This window comes from Colletotrichum godetiae (assembly GCF_030913485.1).
Source record: "Colletotrichum godetiae strain CBS 193.32 chromosome Unknown BDP55scaffold_107, whole genome shotgun sequence".
Taxonomy (NCBI): Eukaryota; Fungi; Ascomycota; class Sordariomycetes; order Glomerellales; family Glomerellaceae; genus Colletotrichum; species Colletotrichum godetiae.
The window spans coordinates 21,347-39,500 of record NW_026851355.1 but is presented as its reverse complement, the minus strand read 5'-3'; the positions used below and the strand labels follow the sequence as shown (position 1 = coordinate 39,500).

Genomic DNA, 18,154 nt, shown 5'->3' with positions numbered 1-18,154 from the left:
GGTAAACATAGATCCGATCGAGTGGGCAGGTTCCCATATGTGATAGGGAGTCATGCGGTTGTCCTCCGTGTTGGAGCCCTCTGTATCGATGCTGGTCACAAAAACGGCCACTGGTAAAAGAAGGCTAGGCTCTTAGTGGTCTGTGCCAACGGAGTTGGAGCAGGGAGACAAAGTTAGGGTCTCGATATGCATATCATCCCAAGGCCAGAAAAGCCGTTGATATCCATCCAGATCCAATGGCTCAATCTGAACCCCAGCTAGAAGGATGTATTACCTCGGATCTGGATCCATATACCACAAATCACGAATCCGTGGTTAACTGTAGATAGCATGCATTCATGCTTGCAGGCTGTGCTATTCATCCCATACCAACCCCAACCCCAGGACATCATATCTCGATGACGCCCCTTCTAAAAAGTAATCGATGGCGACCTCCGATACTTGCATTAGGAAGAGTGAAGAAGGATCATGTAAAGAGGGAGCATGAAAACATGATCTCAACAGGCGCGACGGGGCGAAGGTGATCAGGTACAAAGGCAAGACGGCCGAAGACCTGATAAAATGCGCATCGATCTGGAAACGAGAAAAGTCGTTCCTGGAAAAGCTACATCACGTGTGTTTTAAGGCTTTCGACGGCCGCGTCTTTTCCATGCCTGTCGAGCAGCTTCCCCCGTCCCTCCACCGCGGGTTTAATTCACCCTTCGAGACAAGCGACGCTCAAAGGATTCTCCATGGCATGTCATCCGCCCTCGCCTATCTTGCGGACCGGCGGGTCATCCACAATGACATCAAACCAGCCAATATCGCCTATTCGCCTGAGCGCGGCGCTGTTCTTCTCGATTTCGGACTAGCTACGACGATCGATGAGAAGGAGCTGCCCGGCGGCACTTCTTGGTATGTCCCGCCTGACCTTATTGTACAACGGACACGAGGGACCCCAGGCGACGTATGGGCTTTGGGTGTCACAATGCTCTATGTGCTGGGAAATATTACTCTTCCGGAGAAGACAACAAAAGGTTGGCTCATCCGTAACGTGACAAATCGACACGGGGAAGCTCTTGTTGGGCTGGCTCGATAATGTTGCTCGCGCTAGAATCAAGTTAGATCGGACTGATATGGTGAAAAATACCGTTTTCCGGATGCTAGAGCCCGGAATCGATTCTCGAATCCATGCCACACAGATCGCAGCCTGGCTTGAGGATTTGAAAGATACCTTGGGCAGCAAACCTCACTTGTCAAACTTGCAACAGCACTCGATCAGGGACGAGGAGAAACCATCCGAGAAGGGGGATCGCACAAAGAGGAAAGCTCGGCGGACAACTTCTGACTAGCCTGCTTCCCTGTCCCTTTTGAGGGCTTTTCTATCTAACCGGGTAGTTTCGATCATTGCAATCGGCCGTGCCATTTTCCAACTTACGAAACAGAGGTACGAGTTCTCGTCGCTGCTCATATTGAATCACAAATTAGCAGGCGTCTGAGGCAAGGCCTTATCCTGAGCCATGGTCTTTGACGAGGTCTACAAAATCAGACAATCCTCCGGGCTTTTCTTTCAGAAATGGTGTCATGGCCTCATCACGCAAAGGGGTTCACATAAACACTTTATATACACTTCATATAATGAGCCGTCCTAGCCTAAGACCCAGGCGGCGGAGTTAGCAAGTACCGCTTCAATGCAAACGTCCAATATACATATTTCGAAAGAAAGAAAGAAAGCGATGCTTATGTTACGGTAGGGAGAGATCCTTAACTAGTAAGTATCGTGATGATCTGGCTTAAAATAATTCTATTGAGCCACATCCTTGCGACAAGCCAGCAGGGCAAGAGGTGGTGCTTCCGGAAGGGCGCAGCACGCGCTACATTGAAAATAGTCCAAAGTGATATCCCTGCCTTTATTAGCGCCGCCTACCTTAATTTCTGGCTCACAATATCATAGGTCAGCAAGCCAAGAGGAGGGCGGTAGCTGATCTTAGCCTGCTCGAAATCCACCACCGCGATACTACTACAACTCACTGTGTCACGTAAGGCGCCACGTAGCTTCGCATCGCGGTGCAGGTCCCCAGCTCATGCGTTTTCTTTCACATCTGGGTAACCGTGTTGACCTTGGCGGCTCCATTGGCGATGTCGAACAGTGCGGCGGCACCTTTCTGACAAGGCGTCTCCTTAGGTGAAGCAAGACCCATCTGTATTTACGAGGGAAGCACTTATGCAGCTCTGCGGATCATCCGATTGGACGCCCATGGCAGGGGCGGGTCGCGCCAAGCCCCATGTGTTAATCACATTGCATCCGACCTTTCTACTGGCTGAGGGCGGTCGTAGCCAGATTTCCTCGGGTTCTGTACCCGTTGATGGCTCGTCGAATTCTCGGCTAGCCGCTATCTGACCCACGGACTTAACGATGTGGCCGCCTCTTGCCGCCACAGTGCCTGACACCCACATCGATGTAACTGTTGGTCGAGCCTTCACAGCACCAATAGATAAGTTGAATGATCGGTAGGCTGCAAACAGACAACTATTTGGCAGCGGAAACTTGATTGCGCCGTAGTTGAGCGAATCGTGTTGTCCAGATTTGACTCCTGTATTATTGCTCATTTTGGCTTACGTCCTATCATTGCGACCTTGTCGAGCACCCAAACTCGACTGCTGCAGTCGAGCTGCATGGCCCAGATCTTTTGCTAGCGTGCTGAAAAGAGCCAATGCGGAGAGCGTAGCAACCATTACCCCCAGTGCACCGTTTTGTTTCTACACTGGTAATCTACCCCGCACATTACCCCACTTCTTGAGATTCCAAGCAAGCAGCTTTACCTCTGTGGACTTCTGCTTACACAATAGTTGTAGAGCGAAAACGCGCGGAAGTGTATCTGCTAAAGCGGGATGGAGCTGACGCGGCTCACCTCAAGCAAAAATTTACGGAAATGGGTTGGGTAGGGGGTTGGTCTCTCTCAAGTGAACCTCAAGCGGAGGTAAGCGCATAACACTCTGTTGTAGACGAATCACCAGAAGTAAGCCATAGAGAACTGTTATAGCATCCGGTTCAGTACCCAGGATCAAGAGCTAGAAGGTAGCCGGGCTACAGTCGGTACCTCCGGCCCACTGTTGACGGAATACCCGCACCGTCCCAGTTCGGATATCCTCGGCAAATGCGTGGCCGTTTGTTGGACCAATATTAGTGCGGGGGCCTCCGACACCCTTCCCACTCAACCGTAATCATCTCCACTTCTAGGCGGTACGTAACAACCTGAACAGCATGTCAATCAAGGCAAGCCTGGGTTCGGTGTATTCATTCACTTGGAATCCCATAGCTTCCGCATGTGCCTACAAGCAGCCTGAGTGACCTGTCTACGCTCAAAGATGATAGCAATCTATTGCAATTTCTGTCCAGTTTAGAGCCCAACTTGGAGATTTTAAGGTTGAGGAAGGTATCATAGATGTGCTATTGGTACACGATAAGTGATCAAATACAGCTGTGTGATGTCCACAGGGATATGTGGCATGAGAAGGCGGTTCTGTGGACTTGAAATCCAAGTACTCGCCTCAAGCCAGTTGAGCCTCCATCAGAGCACCTGCTCCGCTACATGCCTCTTCCTGAATCGGGGCTGCTGGAAGTGACATGCTAGGATTTCAAAGGGCTCGCCTATGGCCGTATGCACTCTTGCACATTGCCATATAGCTGCGGTTCACTAGTGGGCCGCCGCTGCCATTGTTTGATCGCCCAGACGCCTGTTAGAGCACAAATCCAGGAGGTAGTGTTATGAAAAAGTTTCATTGGAGTGCCTCACTTCCTATCTCACATTGATGGCAATGGTGGCATGATCTATTCCCAACTCGTCTTTTAACGAAGAAAATCAAGTATTTTGGTCAAGCCTTGTGCATCGCCTGCCATCGTCCCAGCTTTCTCCTGGTCTACCCATCCAGGTGTGTAACTGCCCCCAAAGTCGATAATCCAGGCATTGTCATCCTGATCGATCAAGACGTTTTCAGCCTTGGCATCGCCCCAGACGATGCCTTTGCAGTGTAGCTGCTTCAGAGATGTACTGATCTGCGTTCTCCAACGTTTCCTGATCTCGGATGTACTCTGGTTGGCTCTTGCTCTTGACAGCACTCCTTTCTTCTCGATCCAATTGAACAGCATGCCCAACAGGTTGTTCCCGTCTCGAACAATGCCGTGTAGGCGACAGATCCATGCATCAGGGGCAGTAGGTATTTGCGCCGTAGCAATTTCGTTCAATGTTGCGAGTTCCTTCCTGGCATGCGCTGGACCGAATGAGACTCCGAAAGGTTTGAAGTGACACATGACCTTGTCGCCATTTTTCGCATCTACAAGGACCTTAGTCGGTCGTCTTATCAAGACGTCTTCGGGGCGATCGTACAGTATCTCGACATCAGAGGGATCGTAGGACCGAGCCCACTGATCGAGATTCCCAAGCAACTCATCGTCAGCAACCACAGCGGGGCTGCACCAGCCATGATTCTGATTCTCTGCCTGATACGGGTGTGGAATATCGTCGGTGGCATCCAGGCCGCAAACGATGTGCGGGGGGAAAAGATACTGGGATAGAGTTGGCAGACTACCGTTAGGAAGCACTGGAGACGGCGGCGCCAGCTGGATGATAAGAGGCTCGAACATTCTGGACAGCCAGTCGCACGCATCTTCAACATAGAAATCGTCCTGCTCGTCTTCCCCATACCGCAGCAGTTCGAGACATCTAAAGTACTGCTTTGTGATTCTGGGCGACCGATTGAATTGCGACGGGGAGATTGTGCAATAAAAGGCTCGTCCGTTGTTGGTTCGAATGATGAGGTCGCAGTCGTCTTCCGTTTCGTGTATCTGCCAGAGAGCAACGTCGTATCGTAGTGGGTTCTCCATGGCGATTGTTCTCGTGACTTGCGGTGAATTCAAGACGAAAGAAGTAGGTTAAATAGAGAACGCAGGTAATTGAGGGGATCTAGCATCAGTGCTTCCGATCTTTGGTGCGTTTATCTGCAAAGGAAACTGCATGGTAGTGGTCCGTGCACGAAATCCGCTGCATCATTTACTGAAATGTCCGCAGCGGCACCGTACGTGAGCAAATGTGTGTTCGTGACAGCGGCGCAGCAATAGAAGCACAGTGGTCCTGGGCGTCTCGCTGAACCCGATTGTGACCACTTCGCTTTATGTCGGCGTATCGCTTTTCGTCAATCGATACGTGAGCGTCTGTCCATACAATGGGCTGGATCTGCCCTGTCTCATTTTGTATTTGACCCTATGATCCCCCCAGCACTAGTGATGATGATTGGTGCTAACTTAGTGTCAGACTGCCCCAGCACATTCGCTACCGTAATTGTTTCACCTCGAGCGACCTGACTTATGCTTAACCAGAGGTATGAGTAAGGCCAGCAAGGGTATCCTTATACAAGGGGATTGTACACTCATTATATAGATATGGGGTTTCTTTCCATAGCCATTCATTCGTCGTACTCATGAATATACACACAATGACCCCTGCCTGTCTAACTGCTGCTCGATACTTAGCATGCCCACTCACCAGATCTACGCCGTCTCCAAGTTACCAGCAACTACACCATTAGAGTTAGGTCGCTATACGGCAGACATGTGTCAAGCGTGGAGGTACACCTTCACATGCGGACACCAGAGCGGAGAAAAGTGGTACGACCCTGAAAACGCCGAGGATTGCCCAGAGGCGGTGCGTGCCAATCGTCGTCACAGGCAATATGGAACGCTATTGCGCTGTAACCCCTTATCGACTGCGTCCGTGTCAACGCAAGGTGTTTGTTCGAGGGACAAATGCTATGCCAAGGAGTACCTCATACCCTACGGTTGGTAGTGTCATTATTGTGGCTACATGAATAATGCAGGGGTAAAGCATTGTGCAAATTCTCAGGCCGGTCTCAATCAAGGGCTATGCCGGCACAACCCGTGTCGTCACTGTCAAGTAGATGACCCTGCTCAATAATAATCAGCAAACTATCTTGATAAAATCTCGGTCAGTATATCAGAGAGAGATGGCAGCTCGAAACGGATGCTATTCTGGCGACTTCCCCTAGTCTAACCTATCAAAGATAGATAGCACTCGCTTGCCAAATGCCTTCCGTCTCCTGTCGCGCAAGTCTGAGCCTTCGTCATTTATGCTCTGTGTGCCGAGCCGCCAAGTCCATCCTAGCACACGGCTCCAGGTCTCGACAGCTAGGCTATCATTGACTAAGACGTCGTCCTTAAGATTATCCCCGAATCTGGACGTAAGGAAGCTACCAAAACCCCTACAAAACCCGATGTTACCTGTCAGGCCCATCCCAGTACACTCGTTACAACGATTGTCACACTATGCCTATGAGACAATATGGTCTTACACAAGCATGACTAGCTTTGCCAAGGATATGTCAGTACAAGGGGTCTTCCACTCACTATATAGATAGTCGGGATATTCCCATAGCCACTCGCTCTTCATACTCATCAATACATCCCATTGACCCCCTACCTGACAGTCGCTGCTCAACATTACCAAAGCTTCAAGCCCTCGCCAATTCAGTCACACCCTCGCTACCAGCAACTAGACTTCAACATTAGTTGCCGAGACAACAGCAACAATGGAATGGAAAATTAATTGACGCCTCATAGACGCGTATTGTTCATGACGGATGAAAAAGTGATTCAGGTTGTCGTGAACACCCTTTGTGAATAGCCGCCGCGGGCATTACAAAGTCGTCCCTCTTGGAAGGACAGCAGATCCAAGGAACCTGGGAATGAAAATAGTACAGAATTGATTGCCAAAGGAAGCTATAGAGTGTCTACTTGACATGTGATCCTGTCGTAATTCATTGGTTTGTTAGTGCTGAGAAGTCTCGTCCAACTGTGTCATCCACATGGACGTGAGGCACCGTGGCGACAAGAGACGACCATGTCGTTACGCACCGAACCACAACATGGATACGACTATGCACAGACCTCGCGTCCGAACGCTAGTCATGTAGCCTATAAAGTAACTAACCGTTAACACGGGCGACCGGAAACCATTAAAATCCTTGAGTGATTTGCCCACCCTTCCATGGTTTATGCATGGACGTATGGCACTACCAACGGTGTGGCTAGGCCCCTTGGTTAATATATACAATGTACATCGTATATCAAAAAGCATGCAAGATGACCAACTTACAGGAGGGGGTGTGACCCGCTCCAGCTATCGCTATCCAATCGGATGACCCGCAGGGTCGGACGAGCGCCGTGTATGGTGAAAGATACATCGCAGACAGCAGATCTTGCTTCATCTTGAGAGGTGCCTTGTCAGAAAAGGCGCCCTGCTGGTCGTCGACCTAGAGCGTCGGCGTTGAACGAGGCCATTCCGATACCGATACTTCACTCAAAGAGTGCGAAATTAGGAGCGTCATGCAAAGAGCGGTTCAGCGGCTGCAACGGACAACTGTGCTATGGTTTTGAGCCCGATCTTCCGCCCTAGCGTTGTGAGAAGCAGGCCACGGGCGCTTCCAGTTCCACGACAATGAGATGACCCGAGAAACAGGGCAGGAGACACTCGGCAGGGGTCAGGTCTACTTCGTTGGACGCGGCAAGAAACGCTGGAAGCCCACACCGCCTAGCTACTCAGCGTCTGTAGTACGATGCATATCGTCCAACGGGACGGAACACGGAGCTGAAAGGTCGTTTTATGTGGCTGCTAATCTGCTTGGCATGACGCTATTGGCAAAACAACTGTTGGCTCAAGTTTGGCTGTTGGATGCTGGAAGCGCCGCAAGCGGCGCAGGAAATGGACAGTTGCCCCACCGCGTTCTGACCGAATGTCAACTGTTTAGAAGAACCAACATCATATTGCAGCAAATCATGGGTCACGAGTCTATCATGGGAGTGAGTAGCGACAGCCTATGTCGATATGCCAACATGCGGCGCATTGAGTATACTTTGCCTGACTGCGGGATGACTGCCTCTCCATGTTGGAGCGGCTCTGCATCCCTGCGAAGTAGCAATTGCGGGCAGGTGAGGGGTTACAAGCAAATACTTGTATCGTACCAATAAGATGCTCAGAATTGACTACATACCCCTGCGATTGGAGAGGACTGCCCAGCTAATAGATCATTCGATAACCGCTCTTAGAGTTGACCTGCATAGGTGTGAGTGAATTCACCATTCGGCAAGTTTTGCAGCGAGAGTTCCTGCACTCGTCACATTCATCATAGTGATACGGAGGCGTGTTGATAATGGCCCGCGACTGCGTAACGGGGTAGACGATCTAACATTGTGGTAAAAATTATTTATAAACAGAGATGTCCTCCAAAACATGATTCACTCGAAACACCATAACCATTTTCACAGCGAAACACCCAAAGGTGAATAATTATTGCAAAGCGACCTGGCCTAGCTAACACGATGTAGACCATTCCCTCATCGTCAAAAAATGTGTTCCAAGGCAGCGCCTGCGACAATCTACCGAAAATGCGGCCATAAGTCTGACGGCGTTGAGAAAACATACAAATGTGATCTCTATCCCAGCGGTCCCAAGTGTTCAAACCCACCATATAATCATTCAATCACAGACAACAAGGTCAACAAGTGGTGCGACGATTGTGTTGCGGCGGGGAAGGGGCAGAATTGATGAAAAGATATCGTTTCGTCTCAAGCCCGATTGCCTTCTATCAGCGGCACAGCCATTGGTTGGGTAAACGTATGGAGTTATGCATAATCCGTACATACGTAGTACTGTAGCGGAGGACGGGAGTGGCCACGCTGGGTGGGCACATGTCTAGCTGCGCATGTATCTTTTCAAGAGATTATGCTTTATTTATGCAATGAGATACGGTTATCGCCCCTGTTAGTTACATATCTACTTTATTTATCAAACGGATTCACCCGACGGCAAGGAAACAACTATAAATATCCAAGACCAAGATTCATTTGAGAAAACATACCCATGATTATGCCTCCTTCCTCACCACCACATGATTCCATTTTCACGACCTTCGTTTAAAACTAGACAACATGCAAATCATTACGCCATTTAGAGATTTCCCCGGAGAATGCCTCAGCGTTGGACCGTCTCAAGGCCTTGTGTACGCCATCAACCAAGAGATCGTTATCAAGGTGCCGTTTCAGTACCCGGTCCTCGAGGATACAAGCACGCATCACTTGCTAGATCTCTCCCTCAGAAGTTTCGTTTCTCTAGAAAAAGAATTGGCGGTTTACCAAACCATAAAAGCCCACCCACATCTCAATATCACTCGAAGACTGGAAACCGATGAGGCTAATTGTTTATTTCTGGAACGGCTCACACCGCTGGAAGCAGCATGGCGTACCTCGAATGAACCAGACCGACGACGCTGGGCCTTGGAACTACTCGATGCAGTACGTTGGTTGGAGAATCAGGGTTGGGCCAATGGTGACCTTGCTGTGCGGAACCTCGGTGTCGACAGCACGAATCGCCTGAAAGTGTTTGACTTTGGGTCTGCTGTTGATCGCTGCCATCCGGACTACGAGAATGATTTAAGAAGGGATCATTTTGACCTAGCGACTTGTCTACATTTTATTCTTTCAGGGATCGATCCATTTACTGGGGCGAACTCATACGCTGAGGTCAAGAAAGTTCGGGCAACGCTGGAGAGCGGCCATGGAGTTGTTGGACCTGGCGCTGAAGTTTTGACTGGTATTATCCAAGACGGTTGGACTGGACGTGGTTCTACAAGATTTAGTCAGGATTTTGAGCGAGCCTTTGATATCCTCGGTCCTCTGGCTCGCAGCACTCCGACAGACCAATCTGAGAGCCACTATCAACGCCTTGAATCTCATTGCAGAGATTGGCTTCACAATTCACCACGGAACCCACATTGGAAGGATGTCGAAGGGTACCTGTTGGATTGTAAGGCGGTGGGGCTCGAAGCAGATATGGACATGTGGCGTTGATAACTGGTTACGCCTTCGCAATGCTTCTATGGTCTATCTTGGCAATTGAGGCGTCATTCTTCAAGGCTCTTCTACTACTACGGCCATGCCAGACTGGGGTTAGCAGAAAGTCGCGGCAGCAAATGACTACACCGGCTTTTTTCTGCGACCATCTCTAAGTGTGTTCTATGCGGAGAACTGTACAATTGATCAGCTAAAACTACATGAGACTCTTCCCTGCTTACCATGAGTAGAAGGTTCTAAATGATCTAACTTAATGAGATGAAATAAGACGAGGTACACGAGAGCTTGATGAACGACAAGTTAATCTGGGATGTAACGACGCCAGCGATCTAGGAGCCGCAGGCGAGGGTTATCTAGGGCTGCTTCCTCACAACCCTAATAGGACGTTAGGGGTAGACGAAATTGGTCCTGTTGGCGTGTAGAGAGGGTAGATGGGTAATTAAGAGCATGCTGTGGGGAAATAAGAAGGTGGGAAGCAGAGTAGATATAGGTGGAGTAACCTAGTGTGATAGTAGCTGTTATTTGGCTTGAAGAGCAGATAGTGATAGTAGCCTTAGTCTACGTACTAGGACAAGATAGTTTTGCTCTGTAGAGTATATATGACAGCTTGTGACAAATGGTGTTAGAAACTCGTCCCTCCTTGCCCGACATCGCCTGCATCACCATCCGCAGCTGTCTCCCAAGCCGAGTGTCGCTCTCAGCCATCGTGGACGGCACCCACTCGAGATGATTGGTGGCTGACATGCATGCTGCAAGGTTGTCGTATGCCGAACTCCGATGTGAGTGATGAGCATGGAGGTTCAGGAGTAGAGGGTAAGGTTATATTGAGGGGTTCTTATACAATTAGTATGATCGCAATGGACCGGGCTGAGCAGGAACGTAAACCGAGTGAATGTATTGAGAGAGGGACGGTTACAATGCAGAGTGTAGGGATCATTCTCGGCGAATGCTGAACGGCGCCAGAGTGGTGTGCGGCTTATAGACAATCCCCTCCTCCTAGCATTGTGTTTGTGCATGCAAAGCATGTTGGAAGCAGTTAGATGCCATGTGTTGCGGCGGAGAAACGGATCATGATACTTGGCGTAGCGGCCGCAGATCCTCGTGCGGGTGACATTCGCAGGCATAGATTGGCAGCCCATGAATTGCAACTGGTATTGACTCAAAGGCCTGCAGGCGTGGAACCGTTTGCCGGCACCTTGCTTGCGGGCGTACTGGGCCCGTTGCCAAAAGCTACTTCTCCGGTAGAACCGCGGCTGAGGCGTTTCAACACTCAAGTTTCTCAGCAGAAGGCAGGTCTCCTTCATAGGACGTGAAAATAAACGCTACACCACCTATTTCCCAACTAGACACTGCATGTCAACTTGCGCCTGTCTGCGAATATGCTATGTCATTAATCTCGTGCAAGAATACTTCGCCTCGTCACAGTCCCGCTCAGCTCGAGCATCCAATTGGCGGACAAGTTCGCCGGCTATCACACACTGATAGACCCCTGTTTTTGCTTAAGAGGAATAGATAGAAAATATCAAATGGAGCAGTCTTCAATTCACGTCTCACGCTATCTGAGCGTCACACATGGTTTTGAAGGCGGATGGAACAAAATCTACGCAAACTCATCCATTACTTTAGAATACCACCCAGCTTTTCCCCTCTGATACAGCCTCATCGCGGTCACCAGCTGCTGTCTTTTCCAATTCTTCAGCGCGTCTGATAATGAGTTGTCTGTTCCCCTCCTATCCTCAGCTTCTTTCATTCCACGGTACATCGATCGCTGGCGGAACCATTGAGAGGGTTAAAGGAAAATCTGCAAATATCTCCCATGGCCCAGCGAAGGATGCCTCCCAGTCAATCAAACCGAGGACACGATACTCGTCGTCAACAATGATATTGTTGTGGCCAAAGTCGCCGTGGCAAAGAGGGAACGGGCAGTGGTCGCGAGCTGAGAGTCTACTAGCAAGGTCGCTAATGGATTTTGGAAAAGATGAGACGGAAGGGATAATCTCGTCAGCATATTGACCAGATGCTGTTCGTAGTTCTTCGTCCGTCATGCCGAATGTGGTCTTGGCCGCCCATGCTTGGAAGAATTCGGTCGCTGTGTTGAAAGGACCACCAAGACCCCGAATTGGGCCTTGCCGGTATGTGCCGTCCTCGTTTCTCGAAACGATTGTCCCAATCATAGGGAGTTGTACCGTGGCTAACTGAACCTGTGATGGATTAGTTAAAGGTGTGCTTAGTTAGAACACCTCGGTGACTTGCATGAATCTGCGCGAGACGGCGTAGGAACGTTTGCTTATATCCAGGCGGGATCTTCATGCCCAAGTCCATTCCCACGTTCCCTGGTAGACAGTCCATCAACATGAATGGTGCCTTGACGTCACAATCCCGTCGAGCCTCAATAGCATGGACTTCAGGAATCGGTATGCTGGTTTTTTGTCGCACAAGGGAAATGGTGTTGTATTCGCAGTTTTCAACTGCCTCTACCGACTGATCCGAGTTTTCGGAGACAGCTGAGGTACCAAAAGAAGGCATTCGCAGTCGTGCCACCCATCGCACACCATCGTCAAACTGGATGATTCGGACCATATGGTTGTAGCCAAGGCCAATATCACGAAGGAGCTGGCAGCTGGACCCATTCCTCCTCTTGGCTGCGTACTGCAGGAGTGAGCTCCAGTCCACAGATGCCGAAAATGACTCGGCTCGTGAACGAATGGGTCCCTCTTGTAGAGAATCGTGATACGTCCACCGATATCCTGAAAAGGCTTCGGAACTCTCTAGAGAAGGTCAGCGAGAATGAAACCGAAAAAAACATAGAGAATCACTTACGAGGCGTGTCATCAGACGAGCTCCTCTCAACGGCGTTGCTTTCCATTGCTTTTCTTGATACGGTAGCGACTTGTCAATGTAATGTTAGCAAAAAAGGAGAAAAAAGTTGATGTTGTAGAGAGAATGGAAAGTAAGGACAACGCAAGGTTAAGTCCCTGAAGGTGGCTGAATTAGGTTAAAATCCGGCAGTATCTAACGGGGTCTAGCCCCCGTTTATCCCAACGACTATAATATCAGGCCAAAGTTACATACACAGGTCGGGTAGAGATGCCTATGCTTTTCGATTTTCTAAGCATGGGTAACTTGACTTTTTGTCACATATTATGCACGCGTGCATAAATTTAGCCAACAGGAATTTAGTGTTCAAACTGGGGTATTTCCACAGAATCTGATGTGTATAGAAGACGTACCTATCATACCATAGTATGCCACAAACTCGTGCAGTGGTCCTATGCTCCAGTCTGCACTGCATCTCGTCTAATTGAGAAAGGCGTCTGAATAGCTTTCGTAAGCCTTGCTTTTTTCGTAGCAAGCCGAAGCACGAGGCAGAGGCCCAGTCTCAGCCGGGCCAGTCTCTACTTATCACCCTGGTTGGAGTTGAAAGTCCACCTCGTTGTTTGTGGTTCACAGAACCGATGGCGGGTGCTGCTTCCGGCTTCCGCGGCGGAAAGCGCTCTATTTAGTGGGCATCCCCTCATGGGATTCTTGATGTCCATCCAGTTGTGGATACGCCAAGCCGTGAGAGAGACGGGGAAACGGCGCTGGGGTGTCCCACTGGATGATACGCGACACTTTGTAGCTAAGTGGTACGAAATGTTTGACGTGAGGATGACACCCTTTCTTAACGAATGAACCTGGAGCTGGCACGGGAAATTCCTGCGCTCCCTCCTAAGGCGAACCAAGGCATCGATCTCGTAGACGGCAGGACACCATAAATAATACCTCTGAGAATACCAGACCATGTTAGGCTGTCATGTCTTTTTCAGGGGTTATTGTCTGCCTTGCTGGCCTGTACGACCTTGTCATGCATGGGCTGTCGCTGCACCATTTCAGCGATAAGCAAGGCGTGGACGGACGCGTGACCAATGCTCAATCTGCCAAATTTTGTTATGCATAACTCCAACCCCCCTCCCCCCCTTCCCCCCACGAGCGCTCAGTTATGTCGTCCTTCAGATGTACTGGATGATGGCCAAACCAATGTCCGACTACTGTTATTTTATCCACAAGCATACGTATAAGAACTAATTCCACACAGCTCTGTTGACTTGCACACGCCTGACCAAATGGGCGAGATGCAGGATAGACTGGAGCACAGGACCGACCACCCATCCAGCACGTCTCCGCTGCAAAGGGTTAAGCACTCCCTGGACTGTCCATTGCTCGTCAAGTCTCGACCAACAGTTACATCGAGTGGGTCAAGCACATCGTACGTATCGCGCATGGCAAACTTGCAACCTCTGGGCAGTACTGGTAGTTACCTTAAGGTGGACCACGTACATCGTATGTTAATGCATCCTCAAAAGCGCCTTGCTTGCGGACGTACTGAGCCCGTTATCAAATCTACTTCTCTAGAGCAGCAGCCAAGGCGTCTTAACCCTTCTATGTCTTCCTCAATTCTGACAGGGCTTCCCTGTCCACAGCCCCGCTTCAGCCATCAGTATCCAATCGGATGATCCGCAAGGCTGCACGAACGTTCTTCGTGTGATGAAAGATAGGAAGTAAGCTTGCTACACCTTGAGAGGCTTTTTGTCAAAAAAGGCGCCTTGCCGTACGTTGACTAACCAGAGTGTCGTCGTTGAATTGGGGGGGGGGGGCATTTCCTCATGCCTGTAGAGAACTCAGTCGACGTCCTGTGTGACTCCGCCTCTGTGCGGCTTTACCGCATATGATGGATGGCTGGCACTCACGATAAACACAACGCCGGGGGAAATGCCAAGTCACGTTTATTGTTAGCAGCTGCAATGCAACCTACCCGCCGAATGGCACTCCAATATTGTCCCCAAGACACCTGGTTTAGTAATGCGGGTGGTAATATGTCTGAAACGTGGACCAACAGATAGCCATTGATCTGACTGAGGCGAACGAAGCACAGTGAGAAGCTGGCGGAAACTACATGTGCCCAAAGCTACCTAAATGCAGCAGAGGGATCTCTCTTTTGTATATGGCGCAATGGTACAATTCCGAATTCTGTCAAGAGCCTTCGCCGGCTGCAAGCCTGCAGCACGCCAACTACACAAAACGACCGGTAAGGACGCACAGCTGGAGTCGGGGTCGTCATTAGCTGCAGGAGAGCACATATTACTCGTGCGGGGCGTCTCCCTACGTGCAGCAAGCTCATTTTCAATTCACTTGGCGCTGTGCGTTCACAAATGCAATCAGTAGCAAGAGTATATAATCTAGTGGTACGTATCGGATACAAAAGAAGACCCCGTGAACCTGATGCAAGGCATTCTATACCTGAAGTAGGCCAGCCCTAATAATGATGGCCAAAAAGAAGCAAAAAAAGGCAGCAGAATGCCAAACGCCTCCTGACGATGGCGTTACGGTAGATATCGACCCTGAGGCGTCGTAAGTCTTATCCTCTCCGCTATCACTGAACGTAAGGCTGATATTCACCCAAAGCCCTTACACAAGCTCGAGCTGCATAATTTATTTCAAAAACCAACAACCGTTCACGATACATCGCGACCTTATCCGTGCGAGTCCTGAGCTTGAAAAGCTTCGTGGTAACTTCAATGAGATCTGCATCAAGGATGTACCGGAGGAAGCAGGCCATGTTCTCGTCCACTATCTTTATACTGGCACTTGGCAAACCCTCCACGAGAACCATTCACAACACGACTCCGAGACGTCAGTCCACTTTGAAACCAGTGTACATGTCTACTCTGCTGCCCGAGCCTACAGTCTACCGGGTTTAGCAGAACTGGCCAAGGAAAACATCTGTCAGTCTGCAGATGTGTTACCCGCGCTGGACGTCATCGTCTTGGCTGCCGATGCATGCGAACTTCTCCCAGACGATGATTCGTGGTTCTTGGCCTTTATCAAGTTGCGTGTCGGACAACTGTTCAAGGAGCCAGCCTCCTTGGACCAATCGGTCTTTCTGGGATGCTTTTGCGTCAACACCCCATACTCGAAGGTTCTGGCCGAGACCCTGTTTCTAATCTGCTGCGAGAACTCACTTTCTCTACAGTCTGCCGAGTCTCGTGACCTGTCTCGGCCGGAACCATCGACTGTTTCAGAAAATGATGCGACACCCTCAACCGATGCTTCACACACAACACAGCATTTAGCTTCAGAGCCTAGCCCAGAGCCCGCACCAGAGTTTGAAACGGAGCCATCGGTGGAGGTTGTGGCCGAGCCTGAGCCGGTAGCCTGGGCGGACGTCGTGGCAGAGCCTGAACCAACAGCGGAGGTTGCGGCCGAGCCTGAGCCGGAGGCTTGTGTGGAATCCATACCAGGGCTCGAGCCCGAACCCGAACCGGCGGCGGAGATAGAAGACAATGGGTGGTCATGGCCTCCGAAGGTCAAGAAGAAGGGGAAGAAAGGGAAGAAGGTTGAAAGCCAGGAGACTTTTTGCTTCTGGAAGGAAACGCATCTTGTAGATGGCGGATGGGAGGATTGTTCCAGCTGTCGGCAGTACGTTGGCAAATTCGTGTCATCCTATCATCAGTCGAAAGCAAGTAGTTGATTGGGGATATAGGGCAGCGGTTTTCACGGAACACAGACTAGAGAACCAGCTTCTTGACACTTGAACCTTTTCTGAGACAGTAATTGGTGCATGTGACATCGCTATCTGACACATTTATTTGACACACTATCTACATTCTCTCCTCACATATCCAAGTCCATTAACATTCTCTCAATCCATCTAACCATTGACATGTCTGTGTCGCACCTCACCAAGCTCTTTTATCTCGTCATCTTTAGCGTAGTAGAGAAGTGGACTTGTAGCGTCCCGAGAGACCGGCCCGGAAAGGAACTCGAGAAACGGCTGTGGGTCTCCTCCCTCCATGAAAGGTTCTGTCCTTTCAGCTGAAGCAAGAGTATATTCTCATGCTCTAAGAAGGGGCCCTGAACTTAGCAGACCGCCTCGTAGGTTTTCATCTCTCCAGCGAAGAACCCGAGGTCTGACTTATCAAGGGATAGCAATGAGGTTGTCGTTCTGTGGACGGCTGCTTCTATTGCAGTTGGAATGTCGTTAAAACTCCATCTGTGATGCGCTTCGGAACTGCATTCCTGAGAGGCCAGTCATCATATCGCGGCAAGAAAGATTTAGGGTCTATTTCGTTATCGATAGAAGTAAGAGAGACCGGCGGGGTCATAGTTCCACTTGTCCTTGGTCGATTCATAACCCGCTCTGACCTTCGTCTTGGTTGTGATGACGTGTGTCGTGGTCTCAAAGTCCTGCTGGTGCCAACAATCTCCTGCAGAATTTTTCAACAGCTCTGGGGCCCTAGCTGAATTTTGCCAGCATTGGCTTGGTCTCTGACGCAGTCATCGTTGGATCTATGAGCGCCATCCTCATCGCTAGTTTCCAGATCCGAACCAACTTCGACATAAGAACCTGGGAGCTCTTAGTCTGTCAATAACTGGCGTACCTAGAGATCAAAAGTGGCAAACGCACGCAAAGTTCCACTCGCTTCAGCCTCGAATCGACTCACTGGAGGACTTTGGACGTTGCCGACTTCTCAGGAGGTACCTACTTCAATCTCTATTGGAAGTTCATCAACGGCACCACCATATGGCAGCGTTAACACACGGTCAACGGTATCTCAGCGGTGGGGTGGGGCTGGAAGCCCAGCCCACCAAGAAAACTCCCGATTCCAAGTGGGAAGAGACCTCCCTACTTATATTTGCATCGACCTCGTCTCATTTGCTGTAAGTTTGCAACTTGGAAAGGGGCAGGTTTGTTCGTTGTGCAATGACATCAAGGCCCCACCGTGTGCCTTTGGAAAAACACACATTTTCGCATCTTGGACAATCGCTTGGTGAGCGTTGTGGCAGGGGTTGGTGGAAAACATCACACTTGCGGCTTCCAGATGAGCAAACGGCTGGCGGTTGGCTTTTGGCAGCCGGGGTCTAGACCAGGTCCAGACTGATCGACGAAAATGTGGAGCGACCAGGGTGCTGAATCTGGACTGGTAGATGGAGACTGAAGGCCAGAAGTTGATGAAGACTACCGGAGACGGAAGAGGCTCAGCAGACAGCTTCCGGCCCGGGGGTGGGGCGTATGCCGGGGATCTGTGCTTTTCCTGGGTGCGGCCCGATCTGGCGCCAACAGCTGGGGGATCATCCGGTAATTAATAGAGCATCTTGTGGATGTGACCATCCACCCCACCTTTTCGACCGGCTACCCTCACTTTCATCGTCCAGAACGACTGCATCGACGCAACTGGCGGCATTCGCTTGGTTTATCGCGCGTCAGCTAAGGTC

At 50.1% G+C, this 18,154-nt stretch overlaps 7 protein-coding genes across 7 annotated transcripts; 5 read left to right on the top strand and 2 right to left on the bottom strand.

Moving 5' to 3' along the window:
* Window positions 1-649: 649 nt before the first annotated feature.
* On the top strand, window positions 650-1,078 carry BDP55DRAFT_639097 (kinase-like domain-containing protein; the record flags this gene model as incomplete). The annotated part of the gene is made up of 1 exon (XM_060573198.1): window positions 650-1,078. One exon carries the CDS (start codon window positions 650-652, stop codon window positions 1,076-1,078), a length of 429 nt encoding a protein of 142 aa, XP_060421806.1.
* A 2,751-nt stretch (window positions 1,079-3,829) lies between these two features.
* Window positions 3,830-4,864, bottom strand: BDP55DRAFT_568140 (uncharacterized protein; the record flags this gene model as incomplete). Its single annotated transcript, XM_060570651.1, has 1 exon — window positions 3,830-4,864. One exon carries the CDS (start codon window positions 4,862-4,864, stop codon window positions 3,830-3,832), a length of 1,035 nt encoding a protein of 344 aa, XP_060421805.1.
* Window positions 4,865-5,133: 269 nt separating this feature from the next.
* On the top strand, window positions 5,134-6,207 carry BDP55DRAFT_686986 (uncharacterized protein). The gene is made up of 5 exons (XM_060576544.1): window positions 5,134-5,230; window positions 5,526-5,814; window positions 5,854-5,978; window positions 6,014-6,016; window positions 6,058-6,207. The coding sequence occupies exons 2-3, from the start codon at window positions 5,589-5,591 to the stop codon at window positions 5,949-5,951; spliced, it is 324 nt and encodes a 107-aa protein (XP_060421804.1). The 5' UTR covers window positions 5,134-5,230; window positions 5,526-5,588; the 3' UTR covers window positions 5,952-5,978; window positions 6,014-6,016; window positions 6,058-6,207.
* A 1,192-nt stretch (window positions 6,208-7,399) lies between these two features.
* Window positions 7,400-8,076, top strand: BDP55DRAFT_721725 (uncharacterized protein). The gene has a single exon (XM_060578528.1). The coding sequence runs from the start codon at window positions 7,496-7,498 to the stop codon at window positions 8,018-8,020; it is 525 nt and encodes a 174-aa protein (XP_060421803.1). The 5' UTR covers window positions 7,400-7,495; the 3' UTR covers window positions 8,021-8,076.
* Window positions 8,077-8,399: 323 nt separating this feature from the next.
* On the top strand, window positions 8,400-9,898 carry BDP55DRAFT_568141 (uncharacterized protein; the record flags this gene model as incomplete). The annotated part of the gene is made up of 2 exons (XM_060570652.1): window positions 8,400-8,478; window positions 9,006-9,898. The coding sequence occupies 2 exons, from the start codon at window positions 8,400-8,402 to the stop codon at window positions 9,896-9,898; spliced, it is 972 nt and encodes a 323-aa protein (XP_060421802.1).
* Window positions 9,899-11,527: 1,629 nt separating this feature from the next.
* Window positions 11,528-13,031, bottom strand: BDP55DRAFT_41921 (uncharacterized protein). The gene is made up of 3 exons (XM_060567438.1): window positions 12,722-13,031; window positions 12,157-12,669; window positions 11,528-12,104 (listed from the first exon to the last, which is right to left on the bottom strand). Exons 1-3 carry the CDS (start codon window positions 12,765-12,767, stop codon window positions 11,638-11,640), a joined length of 1,026 nt encoding a protein of 341 aa, XP_060421801.1. The 5' UTR covers window positions 12,768-13,031; the 3' UTR covers window positions 11,528-11,637.
* Window positions 13,032-15,203: 2,172 nt separating this feature from the next.
* Window positions 15,204-16,409, top strand: BDP55DRAFT_735236 (uncharacterized protein; the record flags this gene model as incomplete). Its single annotated transcript, XM_060580295.1, has 2 exons — window positions 15,204-15,289; window positions 15,344-16,409. 2 exons carry the CDS (start codon window positions 15,204-15,206, stop codon window positions 16,407-16,409), a joined length of 1,152 nt encoding a protein of 383 aa, XP_060421800.1.
* Window positions 16,410-18,154: the final 1,745 nt, after the last annotated feature.